The sequence below is a fragment of the Leucoraja erinacea genome, chromosome 16 (assembly GCF_028641065.1).
Source record: "Leucoraja erinacea ecotype New England chromosome 16, Leri_hhj_1, whole genome shotgun sequence".
In the NCBI taxonomy this organism is placed as follows: domain Eukaryota; kingdom Metazoa; phylum Chordata; class Chondrichthyes; order Rajiformes; family Rajidae; genus Leucoraja; species Leucoraja erinaceus.
In genome coordinates this window covers 45,382,256-45,405,137 of record NC_073392.1, presented here as the reverse complement: position 1 = coordinate 45,405,137, position 22,882 = coordinate 45,382,256, and the positions used below count along the sequence as shown (strand labels likewise).

Genomic DNA, 22,882 nt, shown 5'->3' with positions numbered 1-22,882 from the left:
TGTGACCATCCCCTGGCACAAAACATCCAGGTAATACTCCCCCTCCCTGATGTACCGCAGCGTATGAAGTTGGGTCTCCAGCTCATCAATGCGGAGCTGGAGTTCCTCTAGCCTCAAACACTTACTGCAGCTGTAGGGATCTTCTACATCAATGGTGTCGACAAATTCCCACATCTCGCAGTATTGGCACATCTCCTGACCGCCCATCTTATATAAGTAATTAACTGGTCCTATTTAAGAATCCCCTACTGTATTGATACACCCCTTATTTATATAATCCTACCTCCTATAAATGGGAAAGTACTCACCCCAGCCGTAAATTACCTACTGGTTTGGCTGTCTAGTGGTAATTCCGTCCGCTCTTCCTGTCTGGTCCACTGCTCCCTTGCAGTGCGTGGCAAACCTCTTTGCCTCCGTTAGTCTCTGTTAGTCTCTCGAGCCGCGGCTCCGTCCGTCCTCCCTCGGCGACAGCACCTCTCAAGCGTATTGCGTGGTCTCCTCTCTTCAGCCTCCTCTCCGAAGACTCTCGAGCCAAAGACTCACACTTTTCTCACAGGGCACTTCCCTCACTAGGCCGCTCACTCACTGCCGCTCGCAAAGAGCTGTCCTGCTTAAATTGACTGATAAATTGCCTGATTTACCAATTTACACAGCCAATTCCTCAGTTTTCAACTGTTTTCACCCCTCTCCTCACACTTGGGCTAGAGCCAATCAGTGGTATCTCCTGCTAATCTGTTGCTGCTGTTGTTCCTCCCAAATCTACAGCAGTACAGTGTTCAGTTTTGGTCCCCTAATTTGAGGAAGGACATCCTTACTATTGAGGCAGTGCAGCGTAGGTTCACGAGGTTAATCCCTGGGATGGAGGGACTGTCAAATCAGGAAAGCTTGGAAATACTGGGCTTGTATTCACAGGAATTTAGAAGGATGAGAGGTTATCTTATAGAAAATTATGAAAGGACTGGACAAGGTAGATGCAGGACAAATATTCTCAACATTGGGAGAGTCCAGAACCAGGGGCCACAGTCTAAGAATAAAGGGCAGGCCAATTAAAACTGAGATAAGAAAAAAACGTTTTCAGCCAGAGTTGTGAATTTGTGGAATTCTCTGCCACAATTTAAAAAGGAGTTAGATAGAGCTCTGGGGGCTAGCAGAAACAAGGGATATGGGGAGTAGGCAGGCACGGGTTACTGATTGTGGATGATCAGCCATGATCACAATGAATGGTGGTGCTGGCTCAAAGGGCCTAATGGCCTCCTGCACCTATTTTCTATGTTTCTATGAGTGGGTGATGTTTCGAGTTGAGAACCTTCTTAATCTGTGCGTTAATCAGTAATACAGTCGCTGAATCGGAGAAAATAATAAATCTAATCACACTGAGCTGCTGGTTGAGAGGAGGAGTTCTTTGGAGTTCTCTGTGGTATCAATGGCATGATTAGATCAAGTTTGGGGAAAAGTGGTTGGCAAAGTAATCTTCCCAAAAATATAAATGTTAAATCTGAAAATGTATGATGCAGTATATTCACATATTGTCTTTCACAGTTCATGTCAGAGCGTTACATTAATACAATATCATTTACATTGTATTGGCATCACGGTTTTACTTCTAGATAGTTTGCATCACCAAACTGCCCTTCAGTATGCTATGGTTTGTAGTGAGAGGGCCTCCTCCACTATCAGAGTGAGGTCACCTATACATTGGAGGAGCAGAAGCTCATATTCCGCTTGTGCATCTTACAACCCAGTGGCATGAATAATGGTGTCTTAGTTTAGTTTAGGGTACAGCACGTAAACAGGCCCTTCGGCCCACCGAGTCCGTGCCGACCCGTGATCCCCGCACATTAACACTATCCCTCACACACTTGAGACAATTTACATTTATACCAAGCCAATCACCCCTACAAACCTGTACGTTTTTCGAGTGTGGGAGGAAACCGAAGATCTCGGAGGAAACCCACGCAGGTCACGGGGAGAACGTACAAACTCCGTACAGACAGCACCCCAAGTCGTGATCGATCCTGGGTCTCTGGCGCTGTAAGGCCGTAGTTCTACCACTATGCTGCCCTTCTCTAATTTCTCTCATTTCAAGTAGCATTTGCTTCCCCTCTCTCTCCGTCTCCCGCACCCCCCCCTCCCGCCCCACCCTAGTCATCCTGCTAGTTTCACTGTTTGTATCACTTCATTATCACCTCGTCCACAGCAAACAATGGACCATTGTGGGCTCCATCTTTCTTGACTCATCGGTGCTGGCTGTGATTTATTCTGTACCTTTTCATACCTCTAGTTTCCCTCTCCCCTGACCTTCAGTCTGAAGAAGGGTCTCGGGTAAAACATTACCTGTTCCTTTTCTCCAGAGATGCTGCCAGAGCCTTTGTTACTCCAGCTTTTTGTGTCTATCTTTGTTTGAAACCAGCATCTGCAGTTCCCTCCTACACATTTTGCCTGCTTTAAACAGGGGTGTTTCTCCATGTAGCCAGTGCTGTGGCTGCATCTTAGCACGTAGTCCTGGACCTTGGAATGTAACTCCCTGCAACTTTAAGTTGTGGAAGGCTCCTTACTCAGGAGACCAGTGATTTTCTGGCAGACCAAATTGCTTCTCTCGCTGAGTTAATGACCCTCTGGCAGCAGTTAATGCTCGTCTCAGTATGTGTCCCTGGGAACATCCTGTCGAACACAGAATCCTGTGTAGCAGTTGTATGGGATGAACCCTGACAAGGACCACGGCATTTCTTTACAAAATTCCTTGACAAATATGCATTCACAGCCACCGTGAGGCCGTCATGTGATGGAGTTTAGTCTCTGATCGAGCGTGAAGGAGCTGACAGGGACAGCCCATCTCACCATCAAGCAAGCAAACCCTCAATAGTTGTACATATGTTTTCTTTTGCACAAATTAGACCATAAGATAGTAGGTCATTCGGCCCATCGAGTCTGGTCTGCTATTCAATCATGGCTGATCTATTTTCCCCTCTCAACCCCATTCTCCTGCCTTCTCATAATAACCTTTGACGCTCTTACTAATCAAGAACCTATCAATCTCTGCTTTAAAAATATCTATTGACGGCCTTCTGGCGCAATGAATTCCACAGATTCACCACCTGCTGGCTAAAGACATTCATCCTCATCTCCATTCTAAAGGTATGTCCTTTTATTCTGAGGCTTTGCCCACAGGTCCTAGTATATACCACTACTCTCCACATCCACTCTACCTATTCAATAGGTTTCAATGAGATCCCGCCTCAAATTGTTGTACGGGGGGGGGGGGGGATAGTAGAGACCAGCTGGAAGGAATATTCCGAAACTGTGGCTTATGTGGGGTCCACACCCAATGGTAGCTATCTATCATGATGAGGATCATCTTTGGTTCATTTTTCTGGATATTAGTATATTTTGCCTCCATGGACATGTTCCATTTTTGATCTCTGATGAAATGGACAATGAATTGGGATGAGCAGGAATGGCAAACAGCAAGAGCTGTTTACATATTTCATAACATATTTAATATTCCCAAACTTGGAATGGAAATAAAAGATATTGCAGATTATGGAATCTAGGGCAAATACAAAGGTTTGGAGTAACTCAACAGGCCAGGCAGCATATGTAGAGGGAAATGAGCAGTCATTGTATCCTAAAACATTGTCTCTCCATTTCCCTTCACAGATGCTGCCTGGCCTGCTGAGTCCCCCCAGGACTTGGTTTTTCCCTAAAACTCGAACGATTGATGCATTAAAGAATATAGTTGTCAGCATTGTAACTCATCTGTCTATGCACTCAATGCACTAAAATGCTGACAACTATATATATTCTGCACTCTGTAACTTCCCAATTGCCCTCTCTGCTATATCTGTGTTCGACAGGATTATGCTGTATTTATGTATAGTACCTCTGATCTGCGTGGACAGCATGCAAAACAAAGCGTTTCACTGTACTTCACGGTACACCTGACAATAATAACCCTAAACCTAAATCCAAATAGAATAATTTTGGTTTGGAGACACAAGAGACTGCAGATGTTGTACTCTGGAGCACAAAACAAACTTCTGGAGGAATTTAGTGAATTACGCAGCTTCTTTAGAGGTAGAGGGATGGCCAACATGAGATTGAGACCCCACGTCAGGATATTTGGGCTTTTTTCTTTGTTGTATAAATTGTAAGTACATTAAGTGTTTAAGAAGGAACTGCAGATGCTGGAAAATCGAAGGTACACAAAAATGTTGGAGAAACTCAGCGTCTATGGAGCGAAGGAGATAAGCAACGTTTCGGGCTGAAACTCTTCTTCAGACTGATAGGGGGTGGAAGATAAGAAGGGGAGGAGACAGCAAGGGTTAACAGAATTGTGAGAATTCAATGTTCAGGCCACCAGGATGCAGGCTCCCCAAGCGGAATATGAGGTGCTGTTCCTCCAATTTCCGGTGTTGCTCGCTCTGGCCATGGAGGAGGCCCAGGACAGAGAGGTCGGATACGGAATGGGAGGGGGAGTTGAAGTGCTGAGCCACCGGGAGGTCAGGTTGGTTAATGCGGACCGAGCAGAGGTGTTGGGCAAACGATCGCCAAGCCCACGCTTGGTCTCACTGATGTAGATCAGCTGACACCTAGAGCAGCGGATGCAATAGATGAGGTTGGAGGAGGTGCAGGTGAACCTCTGTTGCACCTGGAACGACTGCTTGGGTCCTTGAATGGAGTCGAGGGGGGAGGTAAAGCGACAAGTGTAGCATCTCTTGCGGTTGCAACGGAAAGTGCCCGGGGAAGGGGGGGGTGAGCGGGAGGGAAGGGAAGAATTGACAAGGGAGTTGCGGAGGGAGCGGTCTTTGCAGAAGGCAGACAGGGGGGGAGATGGGAAGATGTGGCGAGTAGTGGGGTCACGTTGGAGATGGCAAAACTGACGGAGGACTATTTGTTGTATGTGCCAGTTAGTGGGGTGAAAGGTGAGGACTAGAGGGGACTCTGCCCTTGTTGCGAGTGGGGGGGTGGGGAGAGAGAGCAGTGTTACAAGGTTTGGAGGAGACCCTGGTGCGAGCCTCATCTATAGTGAGGGAGGGGAACCCCCGTTCCCTGAAGAATGAGGACATTTCCGATGCACTGGTGTGGAACACCTGATCCTGGGAGCAGATGCGGCATAGACGGAGGAATTGGGAGTAGGGGATGGAGTCCTTACAGGAAGCAGGGTGGGAAGAAGTGTAGTTCAGATAGCCATGGGAGTCAGTGGGTTTATAGTGGATGTCGGTCAGAAGTCTGTCACCTGCGATGGAGATAGTGAGGTCAAGGAATGGTAGGGAAGTGTCGAAAATGGTCCAGGTTTATTTGAGTGCCGGATGGAAGTTAGTGGTGAAGCGGATGAAGTCAGTCAGTTGTGTGCAGGTGCAGGAGGTGGCACCAAAGCAGTCGTCGATGTAGCGGAGGTAGACGTCGGGGATGGGGCCACGGTACGCCTTGAACAATGATTATTCAACGTACCCTACAAAGAGGCAGGCATAGCTGGGGCCCATGCGTGTGCCCATAGCTACGCCTTGAATTTGGAGGAAATGGGAGGAGTCAAACGTGAAGTTATTGAGGGTAAGGACCAGCTCCGCTAGGCGGAGGAGAGTGTCAGTGGCTGGGTATAGGTTGCTCCTCTGGTCGAGAAAGAACCGGAGGGCTTTGAGGCCATTGTGGTGGGGGATGGAGGTGTATAGTGACTGGACGTCCATGGTGAAGATGAGGGGGTGAGGGCCTAGAGAATGCGTGGAGGCGGCGGAGAGTGTCTGAGGTGTCTAGAACATAGGTAGGAAGGGATTTGACCAAGGGGGATAGGATGGAGTCAAGGTATGTGGAGATGAGTTCGGTGGGGCACGAACAGGCACAGACAATTCAGAGAGATTTCATTTCATTTTTTTCATTTCATTTCATTTTCACAATGGGTCTACCGGGACAGTCAGGTTTTTGCATTTTGGGGAGAAGGTAAAATCGGGCCGTGCGGGGCTGGGGAACGATGAGGTTGGAGGCTCGGGGGAACAGGGCGTCGGCGTTGATGAAATCGGTGATGGTGCTAGAGATGGTGGCCTGGTGCTCGTCAGTGGGGTCATGGACCAGGGGTAAGTAGGAGGAGGTGTCCGAGAGTTGGCGCGTGGCCTCAGCTTTGTAGAAATCGACACGCCAGACTACCACGGCATCTCCCTTGTCGGCTGGTTTGATAACCCAATCTGGGTTGTTGCGGAGTGAGTCAATGGCAGTGCGTTCAGGGGGGGAGAGATTGGAGTGAGACAGGGGAGTGGAGAAGTTGAGGCAGTTGAAGTCGCAACGGCAGTTTTGGATAAAGAGTTCCAAATCCGGGAGGTTACGAGGGGGGTTCCACGAGGAGCGGGTGCGTTGGAGACGGGGAAAGGGGTCATCAATGGGGGGGGCGAGGACTCCTTCCCATGGAAGTGCGCTGTGAGGCGGAGGCGACAGTAGAAGCGCTCCAAGTTGTGGTGGGCGCGGAACTCATTGAGGTGGGGACGGAGGGGGACAAAGGTAAGACCTCTGCTGAGGACAGACCGTTCGGTGTGGGAGAGGTCGGGGGGGATGGTGAACACCCGGCAGAGATGGGGGTTGGGGCCGGAGGAAGGCTGGTGAGTGGACTGAGGACGAGGCGATGTGTGGTGGGGGGGTAGGAGGTGGTCTGGGGGTGAGGGGGTATGAGGGCTGTAGTGTGGGTAGGGAAGACCAGGGGTCAAATAGTTTGAGGGGGATGGGGAAGACCCAGGGGAACAGCCACTGAGGTTACTAGGGTTGGGTAGACTAGCTCTAGGACCCAGTGCAGTCAAACCCAGACGAGTGGGAATCAGCAGCGTGGAGGCTTCACTTTAGTACATTAATACATTTTCGGAAGATCAAAAGCAAATGACAATTATTGGAAAATATTAATACGCCACACATGACATAATTCCCACAATGAACATTTAATGAAAAATAAAAGGTAGCTGAATATTTAGCATTTCTCCGTAAAATTGGATTTCAAAGAAGATTCGGATTAAATATGACTAATCTCTAATCCTTTTCAATGAATTTAACTGAATCATGTACAAAAAATAGCACCCAGACTGCACAAAATAATTCAAAAATAGCTAAGAACACAATCCCTTATTTGGCAAGAACTCCAAGACTAAAATAAGTAAGTGGAATTTAAAGAATGCCAATCATGCAAATATTCTTTCTTATTAAAATGCACAACACGCACCTCACCATTAAGAAATCTTCAGACTTCACTCACACAACATTCTTACTCACTCTGGAACATTTAAATGTCAGTCCAAAACAGATGGGATGAATGTTTTACAAATTGGCTCCAGTATTTCCAGCCATTTCGAATGTTCCTTAGATGTCATGCAACTACTAACTCACTGATATAAACAAGGTACACTGCTATATAAATAGGGTATAGTGTTAATATATTATAAAACTTAGGTAGGTTAGGATTTTTGGAGAACATGGACAGGTAATGTTTTGTCTCAGGACCCTTCTTCAGACTGAATGTGGGGTGGGGGGGGGGGGGCAGGAAAGAAAGCTGGTAGAGAGGACCAGACAAATCATGGCCAACAAAAGATGACCTCAGGTGAGGGGGTTCCCTGATAGGCAGATTGTTGGACAAAGGCTGGAGATTTAACCAGGTGTGACCCCAAAAGGGATACATAGTGAACTGTGAAGCTTGTTGAAAGACTTTTGGGGGAGGGGGTGGGGTGTCAGAAACCAGTGCAAGGACAGGCGGGGTTCGGGAGAAGGGACTGAGAGGAATAAGTAAGGGGTGAAGTGTTCAGGGGAGAGAACAGGGAGGAGAAAGGGAGGTGTTTATAGAAGCTACCTAAAACTGGAGCATTTAATGTTCATATCACTGGGCTATAAGCTGCCCAAGCGGATCCTCCAGTGTGCGTGTGGCTTCACTCTCCCAGAACAGAGATGTTGGAATGGGAATGGGGAGGGGAGTTTAAATTATTAACAACCAGGACACCCCATAGGTATTGGCAGACCGAGCATAAGTGAAGAACAGTCCCAAACCAAAACATTACTTATTCATGTTCTCCAAAGATGCTGCCTGAACTGTTGAGTTACTCTTTTGTGTCTTTCCTTGATAAACTGGCACCAACAATTCCTTGTTATTACAGGTTAGGGTTTTGTAGTTACAATGATGGCAATGTTGGCAGACTGTGGCCAACACTGGTGTCATAGAGTGGACACTAGTGTCTGTATATAAACAGTGAAACATCAAATCCCATTGCATGGGATTATGCTCCTCCATTTGTGCTCCGTTAAAATCTACACATGGAAATATTATTGAAGGCACTGAATCAACAAGTTTGAATGTCTGCTCTCTATTCTAACCATAAGCTCTTTGAAAAATAGTCTTTGCTGAAGCATGTGTAATTGAGTGTTATTGACATATTGTACTGTGATTCCTGCTGATTACTGCACTGAATCAGAAAACGTTGTTATTTATGGACTCCAAGTTCTGCAGAAATATCTTCAAAACTACATAATTCATTTCCCCCCCAATGTATGCATCACACATGCCATCTTAATTTGAAGTGCATGATATTAATGTGCTATATGCAAAATATTTATAGTTTGAGCTTTTACTTCCTAGTTTGCAGTCATGAGACTTTTTCACTGTTTGGATTATTGTATGCCAGAATTCTTCTAATCCAGATGCCAAAATGAAATTAAGATGGATAAAGGGGAAACTCATGCTGCAATAACTAGATACATGTGTGAAGCTTTCTTCAAGTGCAGCAGAAACACGTTTTACTTAACACAGAAGTTGGCCTGAGTGGTGTTGGAAACATGATACCATCTTGTACTTTAGTTCAGTGTTATTCAACTCATTTACAATATAGGTATGGAAAAACCTGATACTGCTTGCTGAATATAACATTTGGCCTTTGAACATCATAACAAAAGAATATAGGAGCAGGATAGGCAACCAGACGTTGAAGCTTTCTTTGTTATTCAGTTTAGTTTAATTTAGAGATACAGAATAGAAGCAGGCCTTCATTCCACCGAGTCCACGCCGACCATCGATCATCCATCCATTCACACTAGTTCAATGTTATCCCATTTTCTCATCCAATCTCATCCACATTAGGGGCGATTTCATCGGGGGGAGGGGGGGGGTGGATCCCATGCAGTCAAAGAGAGAACATGCAAATGCCAGACAAACAGCACCCAAGGTCAGGATTTAACTTGAGTCTCCGGAACTGTGAGGCAGCAGCTACACCACTGTGCTGCCCTATGTGCCACTGTGCTGCCCACGATATGATAATGGTTGATCTCTGCTGGTCTAAACTCCACTTCTGTGCCAGTTCCCCACAACCCTCAATTGACTGACCTTTCAAATATTATCTATCTCCCCCTTCAATATATCTAATGATCTGACCTGCAACACCCTCGGGGATAGAGGATTCCAGGGATCTATTATCCTCTGAGAGAGGAAAGAAATTCCAAGTTACACGCTCCAAAATGTGATACAAAAATCTGACCAAGTATAGAATTTTTCTTTTGCCCAGCTAATAGAAAATTAAATAATGCCTTCTCTGTCAATTTCAAATGTCAATGAGCAGCTGAATTTATACAGACCATCAATAATCTTATTTCTTTCTTATTTTATGGATATCTGCTTAGCTCGCTGACTTTGGCTTGTCGAACTTGTATCACGAGGATCGCCTTTTGGAGACATACTGTGGAAGCCCCCTTTATGCTTCACCAGAAATAGTGAATGGACTCCCATACCAAGGCCCCGAGGTAAGTGAGGGGAATAGACTATTAACCAAATCAGCTTTATAAAAGCATTTTTCTCAGCCCAAAGTTTCTGCTGAACAAAATCATATGGTTAGCTTCAGATAAATTACATTTCGAAATATAGGGAAAGGTTAAGTAAGCTGTGATTTTATTCATTGGAGTGCAGGAGGATGAGGGGAGATCTTATAGAGATGTATAAAACAATGAGAGCAATAATAATAATAATAATAATAAACTTTATTACGGACTCAAGGTCCAGACAAGGGGCAACATTACATTCAAAATGCATAGCATATCAAATATCATGAATATAAATAAAATCATGGTATATCACATACAAACATCATAATTTATATATTTTTTAAACCCACAATACTTAAGTTAAAAATCCAGATTAAAAGATGATCAATGTCCTACAACGAGGCAACGATACCAGTGTCTCCACAACTGGGATTCGTAGCGTGTAGTGCTAACCCTTATGTTTGTCAAGGCCACAATAAGCACATTTTTAGAGTCATTTATCCTGCAAATGAATTTATACATGTGGTGTCTTAGGATAGCTTCTAAAGTACTGACTCCTGCAGCCACAAACATATTACTGGCACTACACCATCTTGGTTGCCTTAGCAGTGTTCTCATGGCATTGTTATATGCCACCTTTAGTCTCTGCATACTTGTCTTTAAATAGTTCGACCACAGGTGCGCAGTGTAGAGTGGTGTGCAGTATGCTCTAAATAGCGACATCTTCACCACATCTGCACACGCACCAAATTTACGCAAGAGGATATTTGCCTGTACATACAGCATGCGTCGTTGCCTATAAATATCCTCATCATCTGTCATTTGTTCTGTAATAATATGCCCTAGATATTTTATCTTATTACAGACACTAAGATTATTGTCAGACAATTTAAAATCAGGATATTTTAGGCATTTATCCTCTTTGGTTCTACAGACCATAACAGCATTCTTACTAGCATTATATTTAATGTCATGTTCCACACCATACACGGAACATATAGTAAGGAGCTGCTGGAGACCAGCGCTAGATGGACTAAAGACCACAAGATCATCTGCATACATAATATGGTTCACTAAAATATTACCAATCACGCACCCAGTGTTACAGGCTTTCAATTGTTTAGACAGATCATCAATATATAGATTAAAAAGGACTGGGGACAAAATTCCCCCTTGTCTAACACCATTGTTAACCCCAAATGGGGCTGAAACCCTATTGCCCCATTTTATTGCAATAGTTTGGGTGGATGCACAGATTCTCTTGACCAGAGTAGGTGAATCGAGGATCAGAGGACATAGGTTTAAGGTGAAGGGGAAAAGATTTAAAAATATTCTGAAGGGTAACTTTTCCACACAAAGAGTGGTGGATGTATGGAACAAGCTGCCAGAGGAGGTAGTTGAGGCAAAGACTACCCCAACATTTAAGAAACAGTTAGACAGATACATGGATAGGACAGGTTTGGAGGATATGGACCAAACCCAGGCAGGTGGGACTAGTGTAGCTGGGACATGTTGGCAGGTTGGGCCAACGGGCCAGTTTCCACACTGTATGACTATGATTCTGTGACTCTATATTGATTGATCGCTACCAAAGAGTCTGAAGAAGGGTCCCGACCCGAAATATTTCCTACCCATTCCCTCCACAGTTTTTTAGTTTTGTTTAGAAATACAGGGTTGAAATAGGCCCTTCAGCCCACTGAGTCCATGCTGACCAGCGATCCCTATACACAAGCACTATCTGACAGACTAGGAACAATTTATAATTTTTACCGAAACCAATTAACCTGCAAACCTGTATGTCTTTGGAATGTGGGAAGAAACCGGAGCACCCGGAGAAAACACAAACGGTCACTGGGAGAACGTGTAAACTCCGTATAGACAGCAGTCATCATCAGGATCAAACCCAGGTCTCTGATGCTGTAAGGCAGCAACTCTACCGCTGCTCCACCGTGCCACCCAGATGTTCCATGACCTGCTAAGCTGCTCCAGCACTTTGTGTTTTACGCAAGATATGGGAATCTTCTTCAAGGTTAATGTTGAACAGATTTATTGATCACAGAATGTGGCCTAATAACTGCTGGAAATACTGCAAACACCTTGCCCCTTGCCCCTTGCTGTACGTCAGCTCAGAGTTATTCAGCTCATTTACATTATCGACCAAGAGAAAATCAATACCACTTAGTCAGTGCAACCTGTGGACCTTATTTTCCGAATTTGGTTGCATGTAGACTCAATTAATAAAATAGATGTCCGAATGTTTCCATTAGTCCTGCTTTGCGGTTAAAATGTCTGCAAATCCATAGTTTGTAACTCTGCCCCCACCACACTTGCCAAGATTAGAGGATATTTAAATATTTTGCTTGGTGCTAATATCTACCACTATTCAAAAAACACCAGTCCTTGAATGGATATAGATAGCCCCACATTGTTAATCAGTCCTGAGTTTAAAAAAAATAAATAATAATAAATTATAAAATAAAGGAAACTGGTAATTGAAAGACTTTTGTAGGGTGGCGCAGGTGGTAGAGGTGCTACCTCACAACAACAGAGACCCGGGTTCAATCATGACCTCGGGTGCTGTCTGTGTGAAGTTCACATGTTCTCCCTGTGACCTCGCGGGTTTCCTCCACTTGCTCTGGTTTCCTCCCACATTCTAAATATCTGCAGGTTTGTAGGTTAACTGTAAATTGCCTCTGTAAATTGACCCTAGTGTGTTTGTGATAAAATGTTGATAACATAGATCTAGGATGATCGACGGCTGGCATGGATTCGGTGGACCGAAGGCATGTTTCTATGCTGTATCTCCAAACTGTACTAAAACTAAACTTTAACACTATTTACTTTTAAATTAAGTCCATTACCTTTGTTTCGCAAACACAAGCGCACAAAATACTTCCTGATTTAGATATAACATGTCAACTAAGCCAACGTTTGTATTTTCATATTCATACTGATTAATCATCACGCATTTCATTCTGTTTTAGGTTGATTGCTGGGCCTTAGGAGTCCTGTTGTACACGCTGGTGTATGGAACAATGCCATTTGATAGTCAGAGTTACAAAACTTTAACACAGCAGATCAGTCGTGGAGAATACAAGAAACCTCCACAGATGTCTGGTATGGAATTAGAATTTTGAGCAGCAAATGTGAGCTCTCAATGCAAATGCAAATGTCTACTCTGATAAAGACGGCAATATCAATGTTTTTCTTCTGCCTGTGAGACAGCAGTGCTTCTGACAAGTTCATTGCCTAATCCTAGTTGCCCGTGATTGTGGTGGAGAGGTGTTGTCTTGGACCACTGCATTCCTTCTGGTGAATGTACTTCCACAGCATGGTTGGCAGAGAATTCCCAGACTTAGACCCAGAATTGATCATGGACTGGATATATAGTTCCCCACCAGAATGAAGTATGATGGAGGGTAACTTGCAGATGAAGGTGTTTGCGAGGAGCTGCCAAGCAGCTTTGAAGAGAAATTGCTGTGCATTTTGTGGATGGTTCAGACTGGAACCACAATACACAGATGCAGAGGGAATACAAATTCAAGGTGGGGGTTGGTATTAAGCTTGATGAGCTTTGTTGAAAGTTGTATGCATTCAGGTTGCAGCATTGACATATAGAGGGATCTTGGAGTCCAAGCCCACAGCTCCCTTAAAGTGGCAACACAAATAGATGGAGTGGTAATGAAGGCATATGGGATGCTTGCCTTCATCAATCAGGGCATTGAGTGTAAGTATCAGTAAGTTATGTTGCAGCTACATAGGACTTTGGTTAAAGCACAATTGAAGTAATATGTGTGCAGTTCAGGTTGCCCTTTTATTGGAAGGATGTGGAGATTTTGGGGACTGTGCAGAAGAGGTTTAACAGAATGCTACCTGGATCAGAAGGTATTAATTATAAGGAGAGATTGGACACATTTGAATTATTTATTCCTGGAGCTTCGGAGGCTGAGGGGAGAGCTGATAGAACTTTACACAATGAAGAGGGGCATAGATAGGGTAGACAGGCAAAAGCTGTTTCCCAGGTTGGAAATATCAAAGACTAGAGGGTATAGTCAAGGGGAGAGGGGAAGAGTTTAAAGGAGATGTGTGAGGCAAATTATTTTCACAGAAACTTGTGAATGCCTGGAACACAGCACCGAGGATGATGGTGGAGGCAGATATGATGGTGGGGTTTGGATAGACATGGGTATGGAGGAAATGGAGGGGTATGGATCACCTGCAGAGAGAGGAGACTGGTTTAACTTGGCATCATGTTCAGTGAGGTCTTTGTGGGCCAAAGGGCCCATTTAGGTATTGTACAATTCTATGTTAAATGGTTCTATGTTTAAGGGTGACACAGTGACACGGCAGGTAGAATTGCAGCCTCACAGCGCCAGAGACCTGGGTTCGATCCAAGTGTGCTGTCTGTGTGGAGTTTACTTATTCTCCCTGTGACCGTGTGGGTTCCCTCCGGGTGCTCTGGTTTCTTCCCACATCCCAAATTGGCCCCTGTAAATTGCCCTTGGGTGTAGGGAGCAGATGGAAAACTGGGATAACATAGAACTATTGCAAACAGGTGATCGATGGGCTGAAGGGCCTGTTTCCATGCTGTATCTATAACCAAAGTAAACTTAAATGATGAGTACTCATTGTAAGCATTCAAAGCATTGTAACTTTGGGAGGTAAATTACTTGTTACAGTTTTCAGATGGTCAGTGTGTTATTAATGATGGTGAACCCAGGTATTTAGTGAGAAACCCAGTGATGGGAATTCTGTCGAATGCCAAGCAAAGATTGTTAGACTCATTTTTGTTGAAGATAGCTATTGCCTGGCACTTCTCTTCAGCAAATGCCACTTGCCAATTGTCAATCCATGTCTTATGCTGCATACGAACATGGATAATTAATTTATGAGGATGATACCCTGGGTTATTATATTCTAAATTTGAAACCTTAAGTTTAATCTTACAGAAGAAATTACAAATTTGAATTTAAGGAATCTGGGAGTCAGAACATGACAATGAATGTGACCAGATTGTAATAAATACTTGATTAATTAATGTCCTTCTGTAAAGACGTTCACCACTCCTACATGGTATGACCTACATATTATTTCAGTTACACAAGACATGGTTGAGTGATAATGGCCTCAGAGCAACAATAGAACAATTTACTCAGTGGAAAATAATATGAACAATTATATCTGAGCTCTGGAATGATAAAGTACTTGGATCATATTTCATACATTATGAAATTCCAGGGATTTCTCAAGCAGTACATTACTTTTAATCTTTCATTGCTCATTATGTAATCAAAACAGCAAGTAATTTGAAAACAACGTCTCATAAACGGAACAATATAATGATCCAGCCTACCTGTTAAAGATGTTCACTGAGACCATTAGTGTCATAGAGTTACAGTATATAGCGCTTCAACAGGCCCTTCGGCCCAACTTGTTTCTGCCGACCAATTTGCCTAAATGAGCTAGGCGCATTTGCCTGCTGTGGCTGGCCTTTATCCCTCCAAACGTTTTCTATCCATGTACATCCCAAGTGTCTTTTAAATGTTGTAAATGTGCCGCTTCTACCATTTCCGTTAAAAATTGAACAATGAATTCTCCAATTTCAGGTAACTAACTTACAACCCCCCCCCCCCTTTTTTTATTTATTTATATATTTATACATTCCAATCCCCCTCTCTTCCCATAATTTTATAAACCTCTATAAGGCCACTCCTCAGCATCTTATGCTCAAGGGAAAAAAAAGACCAAACTATCTAGCCTCTCTTTTTGCTTCAAGCCTTCCAGACCCAGCAAAATCTTTATAAATCTCCTCTGTACCGTTTCTAGTTTAATGACATCCTTCCTATAGCAGGTGACTCGAGCTGTGCACAGTAATCACAATGTGACCTTACCAACATCCTGTACAGCTGTAACATGACATCCCAACTCCTGTACTTGATATATTGACCAATTGACAAAAATAACAAGGATTTCATTGTTGATAAAAAAGCACGGATATCATGAATTAGTTGTTGTGACCTGGTTTCACAGTTTTATATGCATTTAACAGCCCAGATTATTTTGCACCAGGTTTGAATTGAGGCTTGAACTCATAATCATATTACTCAGAGGTCTACCCTGATCTAATTTAATATTTAATTGTTTCATACAAGACAAATGTAAAAGTCCTGGAGAGCTGTTGTTTTAATCACTACAGCAGATGTTGCTATTCTTCAATTGAGCTAAGCCATATTTACTTAGGGAACATGCAGTAATTATGTGTGTTGGTTTTGCTGACACTTATTGGGATTATTGTCTATAGTTTGTGAATTTTACAGTGGTACGTGACAATTGAATGGAAAACGAGAAGAGATTTAAAGAGAAAGAGATTTAAAGCATGACAAAGCAATTTTCAAAAATGTGCATCCTGTTTGGTTTCCCTTAAAACTCACACCTGCAGTAAATTCACAATATTCAAGTCACTCACCTGAGGTTTTCTTACTTGGATAATGGATTGGTAGGAAAAATGGTGCTTAACTTCGACATAATTGTATTTCCATCAAACAATATGAATAATCTGGGAGTTTCCGTAAATACAGCACACAGTAGTGAAACTGAAGGTCTCCAAACCTCCAGGTTATTTCCCGATTTTAATGTAATTTTTCCATTGTTTCATATCCTGTATTTTACGTAGTATAGATCATGGTGTATAGCCAAAATAATGAGATGAAGCAAAAATATCAGATATGCCCTGTGTTTTCTTGTCTTTTTTTGTGACATTTTTCAAGCAGGATATCATCAAATCCTTAGGCTAATTTATACCGGAAAGATTACATTAATTTTTGCAATTAAATAACTATATAAACCAAATTCTGATTACGATTTATCACCTGATTAGATGGTTTTCCGATGCCCCAAGTTTTTAAGCAGAATGTGAGCAGCGGTATAGCAGAGTAACCGTTTTTATATTAATTGTTTCTGTTTTATTGTTTATATTTTGTGTTTAAGCTATCCATTGAAATAATGAATAGAACTTAAAATCATGAAATGAAAATCGTCTGCTCACCTATTTTATGGATGTCTCATTCTGTGGTCCTTCTCATTGTCTATAACGTGGTCAGTGCTATAACTTTTTTTTGCACTCATCGCGGTTTAAAAAAAAAATCAAACAGTGCGATTATAATGACCCTAGCGTGAACTACGGGCCTCGTGGTGCGTTACGTGCCAACATTTTGTAAGGAAGCTTAGAAATCAGTTTTTAAAAAAATTGTTTTTTTTCCCATATTTTGAACGTATTACATTTTGGTCAAATTTTGGTCAAATTTTGGTCGATTTGATCAAAATTAGTTCTGTAAGTAGGCCTATTTTTTAATACTGTGGTATTTCATTATGATTTAATAACTTTCAAATTTGGTCACCCTTATTTACGGAAATACCCATATCCTTGTTAAAAATATCAGAACGAGAAAGTCTTTTGTTGGATTATTATATGTTGGTATATTTTCATCACTAGGTGCACATGGCCTAATTGATTGGATGCTGTCAGTGAATCCAAGGAAGCGGGCAACAATTGACGATATTGCAACCCATTGGTGGGTTAATTGGGGTTGTGGCACACCAGTTTGTGACTATGTTTCTGAAAATGACTCGCACTCACCTTTACTGGTGCATTATATTGACTGGAAAAACAGTGCTGGATATTGTAATCAAGGGAAGAATGAAACGGAGGATGCCCAGTGGTTGGTGAGTTCTGTACATAAATCTCCTACAGGAGAAATCAGGGGAGAGGCTTGTTTAAAGAAGTCAAAGAAAGAAAATGATATCACGCACCCACAAAGTGATGCAAAAATGCAAAAGATAACTTACAAAGATACAAAGAAAAAGCCAAAGGGAATTTTAAAAACCAGGACCAGTGTCGACAGTGATATTTCAACTACAGTCATAGACATGCAATCACAATGGATTGAAACGAAAACTACCATAGCAGAATCTACAACCATCTGCTTTAATGTATACACAGTGCCAAACAAAGTCTGCAGTAACATGCCAGTGAAAGGGATCCTAAAGAACTCATGCCAAAGAGAATCTGGCTATTCTTCTTCTCCAGAACGCAGTGAATCTGTGGACAGGGATACAGCTGCCATTCCTTCAAAACCAAGTCAAAAGCAGTCAGAAATGTTGACATCGGGACAGGTTGTATACAGGAAAAAGGGAATTCTGAAACGAAATGGAAAATTTTCCATTAGCTTAGATCTGCCTGATGATTGTTCAACGTTCAGTCTTTCTGATTCTTTCAAGGACCTGATCTTAGCAAGTGGCAGGGAAAGCACGAGTCGCCCATCCAGTGTAATCAGTGATGACTCCATACTGTCCAGCGACTCATTTGATCTCCTGCATTCCACAGCTGACGGCAAAAGAAGATTGTTTACACAAAGTAAACATGGCAGTATCCACAGTTTAATTTCAGAAGATGATTTATTGGAGCTGGGTAAGACAGGAGGGGAACCACAAACTGCACAGAATGTAGGCTCTGAAAATGTTAACATGGGAAAATAAATTCCCATAATGGAACACAAGGTGCATGTTGATGATGAAGCTGAAGAAACCTGCACTCATTTAAAGGAAAGGAGAATGAATTATGGATATTCTTCTGCGTAAATTATACCCTAATATTATTTCAACTGAACTAACTTGAAAAAAATGGTATTCATTAGACCTATCATAAAGACTATGTATAGACAAAATAAATTATTGTAATTTTTATTTAAATATCGCATGAGGACATTCACTAGCAAAATGTACTTATCCTAGTGACAAGGCTGATATGCTAAATAACTCTTATTTTATTTAAATACTGTACCTGCATATGCTGGTTTACACAAAAAGACACAAAGTGCTGGAGGAACTCAGCAGATCAGGCAACATCTCTGGAGAACCGGGCAGCACAGTGGTGCAGCAGTAGAGTTACCAATTACAGCACCAGAGACCTGGGTACGAACCTGACCACGGGTGCTGTCTGTACGGAGTGTGCACGTTCTCCCTGTGACCACTTGTTTCTTCTCCAGGTGCTCTGGTTTCCTTACACATTCCTAAGACGTGCAGGTGTGTTGGTTAATTGGCTTCAGTAAATTGTCCCTAGTGTGTAGAATAGAATTAGTATACTGGTGATTGTTGGTCGGCGTGGACTCAGTGGGCCGAAGAGCCTGTTTCCACACTGTATCTCTAAACTAAACTTAACTTAACATGGGCAGGTGACATTTCAGGTCGGAACCCTTCTGCAGTCTGAAGAAGGGTCTTGACCATAAACGTTGCCAATCCATGTTTTCCAGAGATACTGTCTGACACCTTGAGTTACTCCAATACTTTAGGTCATTATTTATTTTACTTGCATGCATGCTTTGTTGAGATAAGATTCATAATGCTAATGATTACAATGAAGGTAAGGGATGGAATTTTAATTAGATTTGTGAATTATTTCAGATCAGCTTTTTTCCAAAACCATCATACAAAATACTGAATATATCACACAATTGCATTATTCAAACTGAATCTGTTTACAAATGTATGTTTTTTTGTCAGTGTTAAAGGTGGAGAATTGAGAACTTGGTTATGTATGCTTACATATAAAACATTGGCATATTTCAAAGTGGGATTTGAAAATTAGGTCATTTGTTTCTGTCTTTGTTATTATGCCTAGATCCATTGGAACAAAAGGGCATGATGACTAGCAGTGCTCTGGCAACTGGCTTGAGATTGCCCTGAAATTAGAAACATAGAAAATAGGTGCAGGAGGAGGCCATTCGGTCCTTCGAGCCAGCACCTCCATTCATTGTGATCATGGCTGATCGTCCCCAATCAATAAATCGTGCCTGCCTTCTCCCCATATCTCTTGACTCCATTAGCCCCTAGAGCTCTATCTAACTCTCTCTCTTAAATCCATCCAGTGATTTGGCCTCCGCTGCCCTCTTTCATTTGAATTCTGGATCAAACAATTAATTAATTTTTAGGAGTGAAATTTAGAATTGCCTGCACAATAATAACCTGGTTATCAAAAACAAATATAGGTTCATAAGGGTTTAAATCCTTTTGATCTTTTTTCAAATACATTGTGGAAAAGGCATGACAATCCAGGAGCCCAACCAGCAATTGATAAAATTGCTCTTGAAACATTGATGCTTGAAGGAAATGAAGCCCAGGAATAAAATTGGGAATCGATTCACAAGTAGTTGAAGGGCAGACATTCCAAGGTATTTGTTTGAGGAGATATGTGCGAGTGGGTGTGGAGATCATGACCTCACATAGATCAGTGGTGGGCCACCTGGTTCTCATAGTCAGATGGCATTAGGGTCGATAACGTTTCTGAATTAGGTCATGAGAGCACAAATTGGACTGAACAAAATACATATGTGGTTAAGCATAACGGCAAAATAAATTAACCTTGCATTACACATTTGGAGAAAAAGTAGGTGGCATAATTAGGTATGAATATTGCTGTATATAGTTTAAAAATATCAGTAGAACTGACAGTCAACATAGCCGATTGTTGTGGAACAATGAAAAAAACAGGATTTAAAAATGTCGAATACAAATGAGATAGTGCTCTGGTCAAACCAGACTTTGTCTCTAGTTAGCACCACTACTGCTGAAAAACAGACTGGCAATCTGCACTTTTCCAGGTTGGCTACTTTCTACACCATAATATTGTCAATTTCTCAACTTTTGCACTTAGTTTGAAAAATATATTTAAATGTCTGTTGATAAAATTAAATCACTTGGAGATATGCATTTTCCTATATTTGTAAAACAGCTCAAAACGATCATGTAAAAAGTGATGGTCTTACCACTTCTTCAGTTTCTCACTTGACTCAATGCAAGACAAAAATACAAGACATCGTATTTTCACCAGTGCTTACTACCAATGATTGTGGAATTTTACATTTCAAATGTTCCTGTAAAAAGTTATTAAAATAGAATATTTTGGAGATTTTGTTTGACGGTTTTCTGAACTGATTCATTGTGCACAAGATTTTCCATGTGTCGGTCAAAGCTTCGAATAAGTGAGAGAAATCGATGAACAGAGCAGTACAACTTTTACTAATTGATTGTAGTCTCCTTTGCGTTATATTCAAAATAATGAAAAGAAGTTCTCTCTGAAACGATTTTGACACTGCAATTGAGTGTCGACCCTCAGCGCTTTGTGCAAAGAGCACACATCATTTTCACATGCCAAGGTATTAATTTATCTTAGACACAAAATGCTGGAGTAACTCAGCGGAACAGGCAGCATCTCTGGAGAGAAGGAATGGGGGACGTTTTGGCTCAAGACCAATCTCGTCATCAATTAATCAATCTTAACCAGTCTTTTAATCTCTTTATCAATCTCTTTCAATTACCGGCAAAATTTATGTTCACTAAACAGACATATATATCACTAGAATATTTTTATTATTATTTTTATTATGATTGAAATATTAAAATAATAACAATTAGTAACACTAAATTTAATAACAATTAAAACAGAGAAGACTGGAAATCGGTCCAATGCCATCAGTGAAGACTGACAGTTAACATTAGGCTGATTCTGTTTCATGATCATGGATTGTTACAATCTGCAGCATAATACATGCAAGCGGTCAATTTTACTTCGGAGTCACGTGAGTGACTACGTGAAGAAGGGCCGTCCGTCTGCGTGCGCGTCATTACGTCTGAACGCAACGTGCACGACGGACTGGCAGAGGCACTGCGTCCTCCCAGCCCGCCGGGATGGGCAGGTAAGGAAAGTTGAAACTACTTACCTGCGTTCTTTCGGGCTTGAAACTTTTTGTAGTTTCAGGGCCCAGATGTCGAGGAGACGGTCCGCGGGGAAGTCGGCTGCCAAAGACCTCAGCATTCCCAATAGCGGGTGACGGTCTTGTTCCTGACATTAGCGTCGGCAGCAGAATCGGCAGGCGACTTCGAGCAGGAGGAGGAGCTCCATGGTGGTCCCGGGGGGCGTAAAATCCACCCGCAAGTCTTAAACCCCGTTGACTCAGATGAGTCCGGGGAAAAGGGATACCCTCCCTCAACGGAGAGCGTCTGAGGACGACTCTCCCACATGCAGCAAACGTTTGGAGAAGTTGCTCCAACAATGACCTGCTCTAAAGGAGGGAGCTGTGTCAGCCCGGGCCTACAGCAGCAGGCAGTACCGGGAGCCTCGCATAATGGGGCAGCCCAATGTCTTCCCCATTGGAGGGGGAAGTACATATGGAAGAAACCACTCTGAATCAGAGTACAAAAGTAGGGGGGGGGGGATCTTTCCCAGGGACAAACAGAAGAAAGGAAGTAAGTAAGTAACTTTTACTTATATAGCACTGTTTAAGTTAACTCGCATTGACACCAAAGTGCTTTACATAAAATGTATAATAAGCTCCCATATAAACAAAAGAAAAGAAGTACTTCTGCAATCATCCAGGTTCCACTGGGTGCTTCCCTGGATGGAGATCTAGCAAATGTCTCCGGCTCTGAGGAGAGGAGCATTCACGGTCAGTTTCAGTCTGACCCAAAGCAAGAATCTCATCTAGGTCCGCTGGAGGGGCCATGTCAGCGCAGGCATCCTCAGGGGCCTGCGGCAGCACCTGTTTTCAGGGCTGCCTACAAATCTCACACTCAGTGGAGGGGAGTGTGAGTGATCAGTAGGTAACTGATCTCGAATTTAAAGTATGAACATACTGAAGCACATGCATATGGCCTCAAGAGACAGCAGTTGGCAGAATATCCGCACGCTACAAATGCCGGCAAGGGAACAGCGCTATCAGGGTGACTTTGGAGAAACCAGCCGCCGAATCCTCTCTTCAGGTAAGACCAGAAATTGGCAGAGCCATGCCATCCAGTTAAACTTCAGTGAATAGACACCGAATAGTATGCATCTTTGAGGTCGATGCATGCCATGTGACCAGAAAGCTGTCGGACCATCAGGTACCAACGACAAGCAAACTTCATCAATAGGCGACAACACACCCCACACCTCCATAGGGGGTAAGCAGTTCACTGAAGTCGGTTGTAGCTTGAAAGGGGCACGGAAATATGATCAGAGTCGTCTTTCAAGGCAGACTCAGAATTATGGCCAGAATTGTCCTACAAGGCAGGCTCAGTATGATAA

At 42.7% G+C, this 22,882-nt stretch overlaps 1 protein-coding gene across 1 annotated transcript in view; it reads left to right on the top strand.

Moving 5' to 3' along the window:
• LOC129704906 (NUAK family SNF1-like kinase 1) overlaps positions 1-20,738 on the top strand; it is a 70,648-nt gene extending 49,910 nt beyond the window's left edge. Inside the window, exons 5-7 of the mRNA XM_055648317.1 lie at positions 9,628-9,747; positions 12,750-12,882; positions 17,258-20,738. Coding sequence (XP_055504292.1) covers positions 9,628-9,747; positions 12,750-12,882; positions 17,258-18,300 — 1,296 coding nt within the window. The 3' untranslated portion in view covers positions 18,301-20,738. The remainder of the gene's footprint in view (positions 1-9,627; positions 9,748-12,749; positions 12,883-17,257) is intronic.
• The last annotated feature ends 2,144 nt before the right edge of the window (positions 20,739-22,882 follow it).